This window comes from Stylophora pistillata, chromosome 8, assembly GCF_964205215.1.
Source record: "Stylophora pistillata chromosome 8, jaStyPist1.2, whole genome shotgun sequence".
Classification (NCBI taxonomy): Eukaryota; Metazoa; Cnidaria; class Anthozoa; order Scleractinia; family Pocilloporidae; genus Stylophora; species Stylophora pistillata.
This window is the reverse complement of record NC_142526.1, coordinates 18,033,061-18,048,857: the sequence shown is the minus strand read 5'-3', so window position 1 is coordinate 18,048,857 and position 15,797 is coordinate 18,033,061. Positions and strand designations below refer to the sequence as shown.

The window sequence follows — 15,797 nt, the reverse complement described above, 5'->3', positions numbered from 1 at the left end:
GTACGGTGTACCTACTATTTTGAATTCGCTGGTAGTAAAGTACAAAGCTTGATAGTGAAGCCTGTAACGAAGCTAGTCCTCAAAATCCGCAAAATTTGCATGCCTTGCAGTATACAAGGCGTAAAGTACGCTTTATAAACAGGTATCACCGAGGCACTTTGGGATTAGCAACTGCCCTTTCCTGGTTTATAGTAAGGGCTTAAAAGAAACAACTGAAGGAAAAAGAAACCAAGAGAGGGAGAAGAAGAGAGAGGAAAAAAAAAAAACAAATGAGAAATAAGATTAAAACAAAATGAAAATCATGTAACAAAATCAAAGATTTTGTGGGATGCCATCTTTGCCTTGTAAAAATAAATAAACAGTAGTTTTTAAAACGGCAGAGGGAGTAGGTAATAGAAGTAACAAATAATGACTGGGACTTAGACCAAGTATACTCCGTTTCACTTCTAGCCATATTGACAAATTCATTAAAGGTTAAATGTGGCGCCAGTGACTTTTTCTTTTTCTTTTCTTTTTTTCATTGTTCAATTTTCTTTATAGGAGTTTAGATAGGAAAATAGGAATGTTAGTCTGAAATGTCGGCCTTCTCTTCGCCCCTATTCCCCCTTGGGACATTCCTGGAGGCGTCGGGGCTAGGGGAACTCCCCTTACAAAAAGTGTGGTGACAGTATTTTCATCTAAAATCTATTAAAAGGTGGAGAGAAACTGTATCGTGTTGTTTGTTACCTTGGTTATCAGTGAAACGGATTTACTTTTGTAGCTGTAGCTAGAGAGACATTTCGTCGGCATTGTAATTTTTCCGTGTGATTACTATTTTCACTGCTTGGACTGTATCTTAGTGTAGAAGTCTGCTCTGTAAATTTTCATTTTTAGCACTTTGCTTAGTTCAAGATCTTTCTCTGGCCTATGAACGCAGACCTGTTTCCATTTGTTGCTTGTTCATCCTCCTCCTGGTGGAGAATGGCGACAACCGGAAACACGTAAGCGTTCACGGGCTATGCTCTCGCCAGACTACTACTGAATTAGGGAATCGCATTTCTTACAGCGTAGAAGTAACAAAACATGCTAAATCTTAAGTGTTAAGGCCAAGGCACTGGAGAGGATATGTTGTAGGGAAAGGTTGCTGTGCGCAGATTGTTACCCCGACTGTGTATTGCTTGGAACTTCGTATGTTGACTTCTCTGCTCTCGCTCAGTGACTTAAAGAGCGGGCGTTCGAATGAACGGTGGGGTCGGGCAAGGAAAACTGCGTTTCTCTGGCAACCATAGCCTGTTCCAGGCGTTTACAAGTGAAACGTAACGTGATACCAAACGGTGCGATAGTAGCGAAGAAGTGGAAAAGCAACACCCGCGGAGGTTTGAGTCGCGTAGTTCATTAACCAACCCGCCCCAAACCTCCTTCGTTTTTGCTCGTCCGCTAGTACCGTATCGGGCCGTTAACTATTTCGCTTCGTTTTGCTAAACGCTTGGAACAAGCATGAAGCTGACAACTACCGTTTGTCGCTCGCTCGCTCACTCTTGCTCTCGTCTCTACTGACCCAGAGCCTGAAACAATCCAAGGATAATTTTAGACACGCGATACGACATTTAATGAAAACCCGGGGTGCATGATTTTGTCTCCTCTCCCCCCCCCCCCTCCTCCTCCAATTTAAATCGATTGAAAAGCAAGCAATATAAGCATATTTTAATCCATGAGAATTGTTTCACACAAACGACAATTCCAATCCGGGAGTCTTATCAGAAGTTGCAAGGAGATTGAGCATCCAACACCTAAAACATGTCTTCCGCATTTGCGTAGGCCTCAACTGATCGCTTGTAAAATTGAAGTGAATAAAGTCAACGTTAAAGGAAAGCCTTGTGTTATCCTGAGCTGAATTATTTACAATATGTTTCTGCTTGTTTGTTGTAAAGGATGAACTGTTTAGTTAACCCTTTGCCCCTAAGAGTGACTAGCATCTAATTTCTCCTTACAATATCAATCCTGAATCAAGTATCAAAGTTCATGAGAGTAAAGGAACTGATTGCCAACTACAGAAGCTCTCGATTGTTAAACAAATTCTCTTGTCAGCATCTTAGGAAATGTATGAGAACAGCATTGAGAATATACATTCTGATGTTAGACTGTTGAGCTAAAACAATTGAACTACCAGCGTGCGGATGAAATACTTTAATTAACTGCGCGTGCTATTTCTGGAAATCAGGCAAATCTAACACCGCAGTTCAAAATATATGAACTTCATATATTTCATTGTATCTGATTTATCACTTTCACGGGTTTATTACGAATTAACTTAACGGCCTGCTCCCAGTTGGCTTGTAAGCTCAATTGGTAGAGCGCTGCACTAGTATCGCAGAGGTCAGTGGTTCGAATCCCATAGAGGCCTGATTTTTTTCAGGTCTGATTTTCGCTATTGCTTAAATAGCGCTATCTACTGCGAGGATCGTGCATCATATGTATCTAATACCGCAGTACAAAATATATGAACTTCATATATTTCATTGTATCTCACATTTTTTTTTTGTTTTAAAAAAACCTATGATCATCAGCTCAAAACAAAAAAAAATGTGTCGGTCATTTTGAAGTATGGAATCGGCGCCATACATGAAACTGAGGTTCCGATAATTTCCAAACGGTAGAGGAATGTCTGGAAAATTTCACCTCCTTTTTAATTCCTTTTAAAATATTACTTTATTGTGATTCAGTAATGTTTGAACAACAAATAGATCTACATCTTTGTCATGCAGATTTTGGATAACACGGAGCGAATAAGGAGGGACATGTCTGATAGACTCAGGGGTGATATTAAAAATGGAAATGTGGCCACAGTTTGAAAGAAGAATTTACATTAACCAACCCATGGAGGACCACAAAGATCATGTCATCGGAGAGGTATAACCCAATCAAAAAAGATGAGGGATGTCAACATGAAGATTTTTTTTTTCATAAGTAGTCAAACTGCAGACAGTGAGAAAAATGTTGTAAATTAGCCCAATTTTCACTTCATTGACTAATTTGAAAAAAAATTACCATTTTATTTTTAATAATAATAGTAAGTAATAATAATGATAATGACGACGATGATGATGACGATGATAACGATAATGATAATAATGATAACATATTATTTCTATAGATTGGTGGCATGTTACAACCTATTGACAATAGCCTGGTTCAAAAAATCCACGCCCTTGTTGGTGAAGGGGTCAAAACAGTTGAAGAAATGAAAAGGCACTTGCGACACTATGTCAGGAATGATCTTTTTGCTGGTCAGAATCCCCCACAAGTCACAAAACAGATGCTATCATCCCAAGGATGTGGATATCAGGAACCACATGTATAAGGCAACTGTAAAACAGATGCTATCCAAGGCTGACCAGGAAAATCTTGAGGAGAAAATTAAAGGGTGGAAACAAGAGAATCTTGAGGATCTCTTTTTCTTTAGACCTTACTCCTTATCCCCTATGGAAGCTTTGCCTGGCAACACCTCTGACACAGATAGCAGTGTTGAAGCTCACATCACTCAAAACCTCCTATTTTTGCATCAAACAGCTTGGCAGAGGTATTTGATGAGCAGATATGGAAATGAAATCATGCTTCTGGATGCTACATACAAGACCATGAGATATGAGGTTCCATTGTTCTTCCTTGTTGTTAAAACCAATGTTAACTATACAGTGGTTGGGGCTTTTATAACCCAAAAAGAAACAACAGCTGCAATAGAGGAAGCACTGAAAATATTCCGTGCCTGGATTCCCAGGTGGAAACCCCAGTACTTTATGACAGACATTGAGTCTACATTTGAAGGTTTGTACAGTGTTTATGTAATAAATTTTTAAAACATAGAATTATGCACATGCACAATGCAAGAATGATTTTGGCCCCCTTCCCTCTGTACTTCAAAGAAGCTGTGGTGTCAGTCTGCCATCAAAGCTGTAATAAGAAAAACAAAGCTCAATTTTTTATTTTATCTCTAGATACAACAACTTAGATCTGCAATTTCCATCGTGAGTAATGTTGAGAAAGATGGCTCCGTAAAGCAGATAATGGCTTAAACCATCAAAGGGAGGTTCTTTCCTTGCTTCGCAATGTGGCGAGGTCTCCAACAGAAGACGTCCATCACACAAATCTCAAGTCCTTCAAAGTCTAGTGAGTTGTGGATGTCAAATCCTCAACTGGTTTGAGAAAACATGGTTGCCAGAAGCCAAGGTACAGTTAAAACTATAGAAAAAAAAGTAAAATAATTATAACAAAAGAAAACTGACAAACTAATCAACACTGTCTTATTATTTATTACTTTTGGTGATGCAAAAAGGGTTATTAAAAATTATGTAAAAAAACCTTATTTTCTTTTAGAATCTGAGGTGTTTATTGCAAACTACACAATTGCCGTTCTTGGTTGTTACATGCATACACTCAGAAATACTTTATTCAGCCCCAATGGGCTTTTAATTACAAAAAAGATTAAGAACTGATTTTTAAAAAAGTAAACCGATGGGGAAACATGTGTGACATTTTAACAAGTTACCTTTTTTATGGAATGAGTAAAAATTAGTACACTTGGCTTCTTTGTTATAACATGTCAGAATTTAGGTGTTGTCGAAGCACGCATAAAATTGTCAGAAAATGAAGGTAAAGGCAATTTTTTAGGTTTAGTTTCATATGATGAGACTTCTGATGAATTCTAATACTAATTCTGTTAGTGTGATTCCATGCCTTTCGTGTACATTGTTGACACTGTACCTGAAACAAGATCTTCTATGGCGTTTTAATATGAATTATATTCTTAGTTGATTGTTACTTGGAAAAATACTTAACAATTAATTTCTCTCCAAAAACATAAACTTTTCATTGACTTTGAAACCAATGCAACATGGCAATTCAAAACTAAATTTTGGATAGCTGTGTTCATTTCATTTTAAAAATTATTTGAATCAGTCTGGTACCTTAAGTTGTTGTTAAATACCAATATCGACTATAGTTCCTTGTTATATTTTTCCAATCCCGAAATTCACCTTCACTCTTTATGAGGACGTTAGAGTGCCTCATGATATTTTTCGCAGCCCTTGAAATTGCGATTTCTTAGAATGTCATTTTGAAGTATGGGCCCGCGTTCCATATTTCAAGACGACGTTTAAACGACTGTATTTCTCTCACTTAAAAACGTGAGTCACCGAATTCCATAGAAAGGAAAAATGTAGAAAATAAATCGCTTACCCTCACTTCTCCGAAGCAATACTAGTTATAGCTACTAGTTGTAAAGCGATCTCTGATTTCCCACAACCGTCCGCCATTTTTTACTTTACTTTTTCCGAAGTTCGAACGAAGTCGCATCGGAACGGGGTGTATGACGTCACGTCATTCTGAAATATGGAGATGAGTGCTAACCCCCCTTTACTAAGTATACTAAGTGAGTAAATTCATCGAAACACAACATATCCTCCGTATCGTCGAGGGTTATGGACAGCTTGGAAGAGTTAATTCAAATTTTATTAAAAAATCGTGGGGAAATAGATCTCGCACATGCAGTTTCACAACTTTCCCGAGGTAACCATAAAGTTGTGTCAGATGTTGGGGCGCAAGATTTTGTCAATAAGTTCCCACAACTATTCCAGACGAGGCGAACGAAATCGAAAGTACTGTTGTTGAGGTTGGACGTTCCCCTCGAGTTCTGTCCTCAAGCGGGGGATAAAGGTGGATGTACTGATAGGGGGTGTTTAGGTCTTCATTTATGCCCTTTCTTTGTCAAAGAAACCTGCAAATTTGGTGACAAGTGCAAAAGGTCTCACGAATATCGAGACGAACATACGTTGTGCGTTCTGCAACGCTTCCGCCTTGGCTTCCTCGACCTCAATCTTCTTCAAGAAATACTGAAGATGATTGTTGACAAGAGTGAGATCCAACGAGTAGCTGCTGGTCGCTCCTTACCAGACATCTGTAAATTCTACAACAGGGACGATTGCAAGAAAGAAGAAGATTGTCCCTGTCTTCACGTGTGTCGGTACTTCGTCGATGGCTATTGTAAATTCGATGGAACATGCAAGAGAAACCACGACTTCTCTGATTCCCATAATAAAAGAGTTCTAGAGGAGTATGATATGGGGCACATCGGTAACCCCATAGTGCTTCAACGACTAAGGGGCAGGGAAAGAAAGCGTACTTTTAGCGCAAGTTCTGACGGTAAGATCCGCATGGTTAATAATTTTAATTAAAACAACTGCCTATTAGCTTCTCCAACAAAATTTCAAATATAGGTGGTTTGCACGTTACGTCATTGCCGCCATGTTGGTGGACGTAAACAATGCATATCTCATTAGCTTTTTTTGTTCGTCCACCAGCATTTGTTCCTTTCACCATTGTTACCTGTGTCTCTAGAGATTGGTTGCAAACCACCTTAGAAGGAAAAGGAATCAGTACATTTGTTAACAATTTAAACTTATGAGTATTATATGAGATCATCTCACGCCCCAACTTTCATATGAATTGTACCATCTGAAACATGCATTGGAAATAACTTTCGGACATACTTCTACAATTGGGAGATATGGATAGTCATGTCAGGGGTTTTTTGAACAAATATTGTATTGATGTATTGATCTTAAAATATTTAGCGAGGTACAAGTCACAGATGGACAAAAATCCTGCTTCTCTCCAGACTTCTGTTTCTTATCTCGTTTCCTTCCTTTTGCAGATGAAAGAATTAATTTCCTTTTCTCCTTTATCTAGGGGGGGAGGGGTGGGGCAAGGATATAAGGATGGGGTGGGGAGGGAAAGTGAAAGTATTCAGTTCCCTTTGTGTGAGATTATTCAGGGTGTGGCCCCAATGATATTTGAGTGAGAATACTAGATTAGCATAAGATAGGATGTGGCACATGAGAGAAGGAAGTAAAACAGACTTGGGGACTATTTATCTTTCAGTATTCAACAATTTATATCTATGCATGACTTGAATTAAGCAAAGCTAACTAAATGTACAAAAAGTTCTAAGAGCATAAATTTGCTGCTAAACTTACAATGCTTCAAGAGAAACTTTAAAAAAAATGTAATTTACCAAAGTTTGGTTGCATTTTTGAAGCGCTTACAAGTGCAAGTCTTGTCCATTTGTGTTTTTTCTTCTGTTGAGACACAGTTCCTTCTTGTAAACACTTCCCTAAGCAATCACTGTTTTTGTTATGAATGATCATTCTGAAATTTGGTCATGGCCTTGATTTGTCTCCAAACTTAAAGGGCATCACATTATGAAACAAAATGTCAAAATGATATGCCTTGATAAAAAAAGAAACTGGGGAGCACACAATAAGTTTACAAAGAAAAAATGAAACATAATGTTTTGCAGCGTGGTTTAACAACAATCAAACTTAGCAATCAATGAAATGACAAATATCACACAGCAGTTGATAAATTGACAACTGTCTAAAACAGAGTTTTCTACAGTTATAAAACTCTTGCCATAACACAGGCAGCACTTGCTTGCATGTATGCTAATCAAGCAGCATGCAAAATTTGAAACTTTCCAAGCATTTGATAAAGAGAAAGTGATATATTGGTGGCTGGTTATTTGAGCTTGTGTGGTGTAATGATTTGATAGTAATCCTACCGAAAGTTGTCCTAGCGGAAGTTCTAGAACATTGCAAAGGATCATGGATATTTGTGTGGGCCACACCTTCTGGTTGTCATGGCAGATAAATAAAGAGTAGTTTCGTTTATAGTTTAATCTGATTTATTATACGACCATCCAAGTGACATCGTTACATGTGGTATATTCTAAACAATTATTCACTTCAGTGTTGATGAATGATAATTGTTGATTATAAATGGTTGATTTATTGTTTATAATTTTTAGAGGACAGTGTCCCATCATCAAGATACCAACCGGTAAGGACAATAAATAGTGCTGACAAAACCCTACCACATACTTCGGTGCAGCAAGGGATTGGCAGTCGCTCCATGCCAGATATCTGTAAATTCTACAACAAAGCAAGTTGCACAAAAGGTGATGCTTGTCCTAACCTTCATGTATGTGAGCATTTCATCAGTGCTAACTGCAAATTTGGTGAGAGATGTAAACGGGACCACAGCTTCTCCTCTTCCCATAATAGAAGAGTCTTGAAACATCATGACATGGCAGCTGTTGGTGACCTCAAAGTCCTTGAATATTTACAAGCAAGAGTGAAGAAACAAACAGAGGGTACAAGTTCCAAATTCGAGAAGCCCTCAAGTGCTGTTAACCCCAGTCAAGATGACAAAAGCAAAGATACTGAGATTTGTGGATTCCACATGCGGGGCAAGTGTAACTATGGCGACAACTGTATCCATCACCACACAAATTTACCCTACTTATGGCAATTTGCTGCACAGGGTGATAACCAGTGGGAAAGTTTTTCAGATGAAGAGAACACAAACCTTGAGGATTGTTATTGTGATGTTAAGAATGAACACTCTACTCATGTGACGATAAACGGATCTCTATATTTTGTGAACTTCCAAGATATGAGTGCTGTTCCAGTTTCATTTCCAGGTGCCACAGGTAAGACGTTGACATTCATGGTGAAAAGTAAGTTTATTTTAAGATATTCAAATATCCAGTAATAAACAAGTATAACCAAAACAAAAATGTTCTTGGGACAGCACCAAAGCTACCTTCTCTTATATGTCAGGATGAAAAAAAAAGATGATGAACAGAAAAGGTGAACCAAAGATAGGTTTCCTATCTCTGCCTGCTTCACTTTTTCTAGGAAGAATTGGGAAAATGTGAGGACCAACCACATGAAATGCTGAGAGATCCAGTCTCATATTATTAAATTAATTCCCTCACTTGGTGCATGAATTGGCCATTAAATTGATCTTATCATTTTATCATCATCATCATCATCATCATTATTATTATTATTATCATTATCATTATTATTATTATTATTCATTTGTTTGAAATCTTTAAAGAAGGCTACAGCTTTTGGAAAAGATGGGGATAGGCACGACCTTCTCTTGTGGTGAAACACTAATTTCAAACCTTTACCATGCACAAGTAGACCTGAAGAATAATGGGTATACCCCTGTCTTGACAGAAGTTGAAGCTAACAATATTTATGCTTGTTCTCTGTTAGTGCTAAGGACTACTGAGTCTGTGGTAAAGGTTCGAAGACTATCCACCGTATCATCAGTGGTTGCTGCAGCAGGCCATCTGTTCTGCACGAGATGGGAGTGGTTCTGGAAGGATGAGAATAACAAGTGGCAGTCATATGATACTCCTGGCGATGGACATGTTGTCAACACGACTAGCAGTGAGTGTCTTGAAAGAGACTATCAGGCAGGTAAGGTAGAAGTGAATAACTGGATGCTGTAAAGGGGAAGAAAATATATCATAGCATTAGTCTTCCTTTTCAACTCAGTAAAACACACTTATTTATATTTGAGTTGTTGTTTACCCTTCTGTTCCCCTACATTGTCAAGAAAGAACTTTCTGGTAAGTTTGGTGAGCATGTGATAAGGAAGGAGTTCGAGGAGCTTTGGCAGGTAGGGTGGAGTCAAGGGAGATGTAGTGGTCTTTTGGTTTGTGGGCTGGGGTCCAGATTGGAATACCCTGCGAGCATTTCAAGGAAGATCAAAGGGACCTCTGCTCGCAGGGTAAGATTGAAGTGTCTTGGTTGAATAAGTCTTAGCTGGGGTCGCTGTCTATTCTTAGGCAAGACACACTACTCCTTTCTACCTGGGAATACAGTGTAAATAATCGGTAACCACAAACTGTTTCAGAAAAATGAAACTTGCTGAGGAATAACTCAAGGATGGTCTGGGATCTCCCATGAAGGGGGAAAGCAATACTCTTTGTGTCCACATGTTACTGAGACTGGAATAACCTCAGGCAGGATTAGCCTTGAAGTCTTCCAACTTGTTAGCTTGCTTTGACATGAAATTAAATATTTAACATTGTATCTCTCTTATTGCATTATACATTAAAACCCTGTAACTACCAGAAGTGATTAACATTTAACCTCTTGTCATGATATCCATACATTATCCTGCAAATAGGTAAAGAAAATGCTTGAACTTAACCAGGTAGATATGGATACCTTGATCTAACACCAATTCTCATCACTAATTTACAAGGAAATAAGCAGCAGCTATAGGGGAGAATTAAAAGTCAGATTTAGGAATTATAGGGTTAAACTTTGTTTGTTTGTTTGGTTTTTTATATAGGCAAGGACACTCACCCTTTTGGTGCATCTCATCACCAATATACTTTGGACTTTAAAAGATGGTGCCAGAAAAATGACAAGTTTAAAACAGAAAGGCCCGTGAGAAGGAGGCCTGCAGAGTTTGTGTCCAAACAGAATATGACAGACATTATCGCTCAAAGGTGATTGTGACGTATGAAAGCACGGGGTGTATATGGGGGGTGGGGGTGGGGGTGGGGGTGGGGGACTATTAAAAGTGAGACTTTAAATATGACGAAGAGATTACCGCTCAAGGTGCTTATTCTACGATGTTGTGCTGTTTGGAAGCACAGGGACAGGATAAAGAGCACTTTTAAGAAGTAACTCTAAAGATTTGGCAGTAAACAAACGTGACTATTAATCTTTGAGTTGGGGTTCATTTAGAATTAGTTCGCGAGGCAATTCTTTTCATTTGAAATCCGCTCTGTTTTCAGGCGAAATGACTAGATTGATTTGCCGTTTTATTACTTTCTTTGAGTTAAGGATTTTTACACCAGGCAGTTAACACGTGAATGACGGCTAAATCTGCTCCCGCAGTCCCCAAGTCGCCAAATTAAATAGTTGCTCCTGCAGTCTCGCAGTCCCGTGGTCGACTAAGTAGGGATTTGTGCGCGTTGCAAAAGTGAACTAATTGACGACCATGAGTTTTGACTTAAGTACATCGTTAATCCGGTTTTAAATTTCTGACTGTTTGTTGATGCTTCCCGGGTAGCTCAATTAGTAGAGCGCCGGACTGTTGTGTGGGAGGTCGTGAATTCAAATCCGGCCGGACCAGCACTCAGGGTCTTTAAATAACTGAGAAGAAAGTCCCGCCTTTGTAATAATATCTGCAAATGGTTAGACTTTCTAGTCTTCTCGGATAGGGACAATAAATGGAGGTCCCGTCTCACAAGCCCTTGTATGTGAAAAAGAAAATTGTGGGACGTTAAAGAACCCACACACTGTTCGAAAAGAGTAGGGTGTTGTGGTCTCTCTTTGTGTAGTGTCTATCAAATTGATGGGGGGTACTGTGCCTTTGAATATTGTATAGAAAGGGCGCAATATTAATAAGGAATTCATTCATTCATGCTTCTACAGAGTACTGAGCACCGCATAACTTTACAGTGCAACATAACGGGTTCGAAACCCTTACAGGCATGAATTTTTTTCAGGCCTTCTTTTCACTAATTTCTTTAACCTCGGTTCATATATATGACTTTCATATCTTCGCAAGCGATAACCCTATAATTCGTTAATCAATCACATCACCCCCTTCCCATTTAACGTAATGTCGTTACAGTATCAGCACGAGGCATAGCGGATTTGATGACTCTATTTATTTCTTAGTTATTGATATTAACTGACTACTGGATACCCAAATTACCTTTAGCCATCGCCGCGTACACTTTTGTCCTTTTTTCCAACAACGTTTTAAAAATAATGTTTTTCTCCATCCAATTAGCCTGTTGCAGGTTAAATTTGATTATTGTTATTTTCTTTATCAGGCGCAAAGCAGCTGGTATGGCCCGACCAACAGGCGCATCGTCCACAGAGACAAACGGAGTGCCATCCCACTGGTCTTCTATTCCTTTTGGCGAGGAGTACTCGTGTGAGAGTTTGTCAAGCATCTCTGTCGAATACAAGAATACTGAGAAGAGATTCCAAGATTCAATGGATAAGAGCCACAAAATTGTCTCCATTCAGCGAGTGCAGAACCCAGATCTGTGGATTCAATATAAACAGTAAGTTAGGAGTTGGAGGACATGGAATGGTCGTGATGGCGGCTTCTTTCTGTAACCCTTTTGCCTCTAAGAGTGACTAGCATCTAATTTCTCCTTACAATATCACTCCTGAATCAAACATTAAGGTAACAAGAATAAAGGAGATGATCACCAACCAAAGAAGCTCTTGATTGTGCAACAAATTCTCCTTGTCAGCTGCTTAGGAAATGTGCAGAGACTAGTAAGGAGAATATGCATATTGATATCAGGGTGTAAAGGGTTCAGTGGATTGCCTATTTTCCATTACTTGCATTAGATGGTTTGTGTTTTTATTCTACTAAGTGAAGGAAACTGTTTTGCTCGTTTTAAGTCTTGTGGCGATCTCGTTTCTTATGATATAATGATCATTTAACAAGGAGATTGCATGTTGGCGTGCATCTGTTCAGTGATATATCACATATGACGTCATAATGTGATTAGAACAAAAAAAAAATACTGTTATTGATATTCTTATTACGTTTTTACGTCTCCTGTGATCTATTATTGACACACAGCAGCATGGAATCTATTTGTTTAGTAAGATGAAAAATCAAAATGCAGTTAATGATGACCAATGTAAATGCGCGTTGAATTCAGGTTTTATATGAATTAACATTCAGCCGAAAATTAGAAAGATAAAAGCTCAAAAAAGATGGCAACAACTATCTCAAACAAGATTACTGAACGGGATTTTACATCTTTTTTTTTTTCGTCCTTGATTTGTAGGAAAAAGGACCGCATGGCCAAGAAAAGTGGTAAAGAACCCGAAGAACGCCAACTTTTCCATGGAACAAACCCCAGCACTGTCGAAGCAATCTGCCAACAGGGATTCGACTGGCGAATGTGCGGAAAAAATGCTACATTTTATGGCAAGGGAAGTTATTTTGCTTCTAATGCTAATTATTCTCACTGTTATTCCAAGCACGGTGTCTCTCGCGGTAATAAGCAAATGTTCTTGGCTAAGGTTCTGGTGGGTTCCTTCACAAATGGAGACAAATCTTTTACAAGGCCTCCTCCTAAAGATTCATCCAACCCCCATGTGTTGTATGACTCCTGTTGTAATGACACAACGAACCCTGCATTGTTTGTTGTGTTTGAAAATGGGCAGTCTTACCCTGAGTTTTTGATCACTTACACGTGATCCGTTCACTCTTAGACTTACTGTCACCTAGCGAACTGTAACGTAACGAAACATAACGTAACGAAACGTCACTTTCAGTAACTTTGTATTTACCAGAATGTAACGAACAACAACGAAACGAAACCTAACGAAACGACACTTATTGTAGCCACCTAATGGATGGTAACGTAACCTGACGTAACATGACGAACTGTGGAGTAACGCAACGTAACACAACGACGATACTGCAAAGTAACGTAAGTGTCAAAGGTGTATACCAACATAGTTATGGTTTCCCTTCCCGACCTAAGATAGATCGGCTAAAACTCATTATTTTCGTAGAAAGTTCTGACAGATTTTGCATTTATCTTAATGATAATTGTAAACATCCAAAACAGATTGACTCTGTATCATTGAAGAGGATGCATTCCTCTAAATAAGAAGAAATAAGAATTTGGTAGTTTTTAGTTTTTGATACGTGTGTAAGTAGTCCCTGTAGTTTTTTTAGAAAATTCCATCAAAGGTGAAAAAAAAAATGGATTTCATTTTTAATACGTTTACGGGTAGTCCGCACAATTTCTTAAAAACGCTTTCAAAGGTGGAAAGAAATAAAGATATAAACGAAAAATGTACAATAAAGAAAACAACAACAACAAAAGAAAACAAAAGAAAAACATGAAGGAAGGAAACAAATAAACGAACAAAACACATTTTTAATTTTTTTTTTCAGCAGTAGGGACAAAACTAGGACAAGTATATCAATTTCATTTGCAAGTACGGTGTACTTACTATTTTGAATTCGCTGGTAGCAAAGTACAAAGCTTGAAAGTGACGTTTGTAACGAAGCTAGTCCTCAAAATCCGCAAAACTTGCATGCCTTGCAGTATACAAGGCGTAAAGTACGCTTTATAAACAGGTATCACCGAAGCACTTTGGGATTAGCAACTGCCCTTTCCTGGTTTATAGTAAGGGCTTAAAAGAAACAACTGAAGGAAAAAGAAACCAAGAGAGGGAGAAGAAGAGAGAGAAAAAAAACAAATGAGAAATAAGATTAAAACAAAATGAAAATCATTAAACAAAATCAAACATTTTGTGGGATGCCATCTTTGCCTTGTCAAAATAAATAAACAGTAGTTTTTAAAACGGCAGAGGGAGTAGGTAATAGAAATAACAAATAATGACTGGGACTTAGACCAAGTATACTCCGTTTCACTTCTAGCCGTATTGACAAATTCATTAAAGGTTAAATATGACGCCAGTGACTTTTTCTTTTTCTTTCCTTTTTTCATTGTTCAATTTTCTTTATAGGAGTTTAGATAGGAAAATAGGAATGTTAGTTTGAAATGTCAGCCTTCTCTTCGCCCCTATTACCCCTTGGGACATTCCTGGGGGCGTCGGGACTAGGGGAACTCCCCTTACAAAAATTGTGGTGACGGTATTTTCATCTAAAATCTTTTAAATTCTTTGGTGGAGAGAAACTGTATCGTGTTGTTTGTTACCTTGGTTATCAGTGAAACGGATTTACTTTTGTAGCTGTAGCTAGAGAGACATTTCGTCGGCATTGTAATTTTTCCGTGTGATTACTATTTTCACTGCTTGAACTGTATCTTAGTGTAGAAGTCTGCTCTGTAAATTTTCATTTTTAGCACTTTGCGTAGTTCAAGATCTTTCTCTGGCCTATGAACGCAGACCTGTTTCCATTTGTCGCTTGTTCATCCTCCTCCTGGTGGAGAATGGCGACAACCGGAAACACGTAAGCGTTCACGGGCTATGCTCTCGCCAGACCACTACTGAATTAGGGAATTGCATTTCTTACAGCGTAGAAGTAACAAAACTTGCTAAATCTTAAGTGTTAAGGCCAAGGTACTCGAGAGGATATGTTGTAGGGAAAGGTTGCTGTGCGCAGATTGTTACCCCGACTGTGTATTGCTTGGAACTTCGTCTGTTGACTTCTCTGCTCTCGCTCAGTGACTTAAAGAGCGGGCGCTCGAATGAACGGGGGGGTCGGGCAAGGAAAACTGCGTTTCTCTGGCAACCATAGCCTGTTCCAGGCGTTCACAAGTGAAACGTAACGTGATACCAAACGGCGCGATAGTAGCGAAGAAGTGGAAAAGCAACACCCGCGGAGGTTTGAGTCGCGTAGTTCATTAACCAACCCGACCCAAACCTCCTTCGTTTTTGCTCGTCCGCTAGTACCGTATCGCGCCGTTAACTATTTCGCTTCGTTTTTGTTAAACGCTTGGAACAAGCATGAAACTGACAACTACCGTTTGTCGCTCGCTCGCTCACTCTTGCTCTCGTCTCTACTGACCCAGAGCCTGAAACAATCCAAGGATAATTTTAGACACGCGATACGACATTTAATGAAAATCCTGGGTGCATGATTTTGTCTCCTCTCCCCCCCGCCCCCTCTTCCAATTTAAATCGATTGAAAAGCAAGCAATATAAGCATATTTTAATCCATGAGAATTGTTTCACACAAACGACAATTCCAATCCGGGAGTCTTATCAGAAGTTGCAAGGAGATTGAGCATCCAACACTCCTAAAACATGTCTTCCGCATTTGCTTAGGCCTCAACTGATCGCTTGTAAAATTGAAGTGAATAAAGTCAACGTTAAAGGAAAGCCTTGTGTTATCTTGAGCTGAATTATTTAGAATATCTTTCTGCTTGTTTGTTGTAAAGGATGAACTGTTTACTTAGCCCTTTGCCCCTAAGAGTGACTAGCATC

General features: G+C 38.8%; 1 protein-coding gene, 1 long non-coding RNA gene and 1 pseudogene across 5 annotated transcripts; 2 read left to right on the top strand and 1 right to left on the bottom strand.

Annotated features, from left to right (window-relative positions):
• The first annotated feature begins 1,995 nt into the window (after window positions 1–1,995).
• Window positions 1,996–4,108, top strand: LOC148725304 (uncharacterized; annotated as a pseudogene). Its single transcript, XR_015990505.1, has 3 exons — window positions 1,996–2,889; window positions 3,134–3,804; window positions 3,975–4,108. The product of XR_015990505.1 is annotated as an uncharacterized LOC148725304 (transcript).
• Window positions 3,849–15,692, top strand: LOC111329370 (protein mono-ADP-ribosyltransferase PARP12). Of its 3 annotated transcripts, none has more exons than XM_088729954.1 (6): window positions 3,849–4,206; window positions 7,841–8,551; window positions 9,102–9,308; window positions 10,192–10,351; window positions 11,693–11,929; window positions 12,674–15,692. In XM_088729954.1, exons 1-6 carry the CDS (start codon window positions 4,188–4,190, stop codon window positions 13,086–13,088), a joined length of 1,749 nt encoding a protein of 582 aa, XP_088586080.1. In that variant the 5' UTR covers window positions 3,849–4,187; the 3' UTR covers window positions 13,089–15,692. The 3 variants fall into 3 exon arrangements, with proteins under 3 accessions (XP_088586080.1, XP_088586079.1, XP_088586077.1); XM_088729953.1 differs by lacking the exon at window positions 3,849–4,206 and adding an exon at window positions 5,457–6,177 and having other exon boundaries at window positions 7,841–8,524; XM_088729951.1 differs by lacking the exon at window positions 3,849–4,206 and adding an exon at window positions 5,457–6,177.
• LOC148725303 (uncharacterized) lies at window positions 3,937–5,347 on the bottom strand. The gene is made up of 2 exons (XR_015990506.1): window positions 5,215–5,347; window positions 3,937–4,218 (listed from the first exon to the last, which is right to left on the bottom strand). It is a non-coding gene; the product is annotated as an uncharacterized LOC148725303 (long non-coding RNA).
• Window positions 15,693–15,797: the final 105 nt, after the last annotated feature.

Coding starts and splice junctions, on each gene's coding strand:
- LOC111329370 (XM_088729951.1), top strand. CDS start 5,457: ATGGACAGCTTGGAAGAGTTAATTCAAATTTTATTAAAAAATCGTGGG. Junction 8,552..9,101: donor GTTGACATTCATGGTGAAAA/GTAAGTTTATTT, acceptor GTTCTCTGTTAG/TGCTAAGGACTACTGAGTCT. Junction 11,930..12,673: donor CTGTGGATTCAATATAAACA/GTAAGTTAGGAG, acceptor CTTGATTTGTAG/GAAAAAGGACCGCATGGCCA.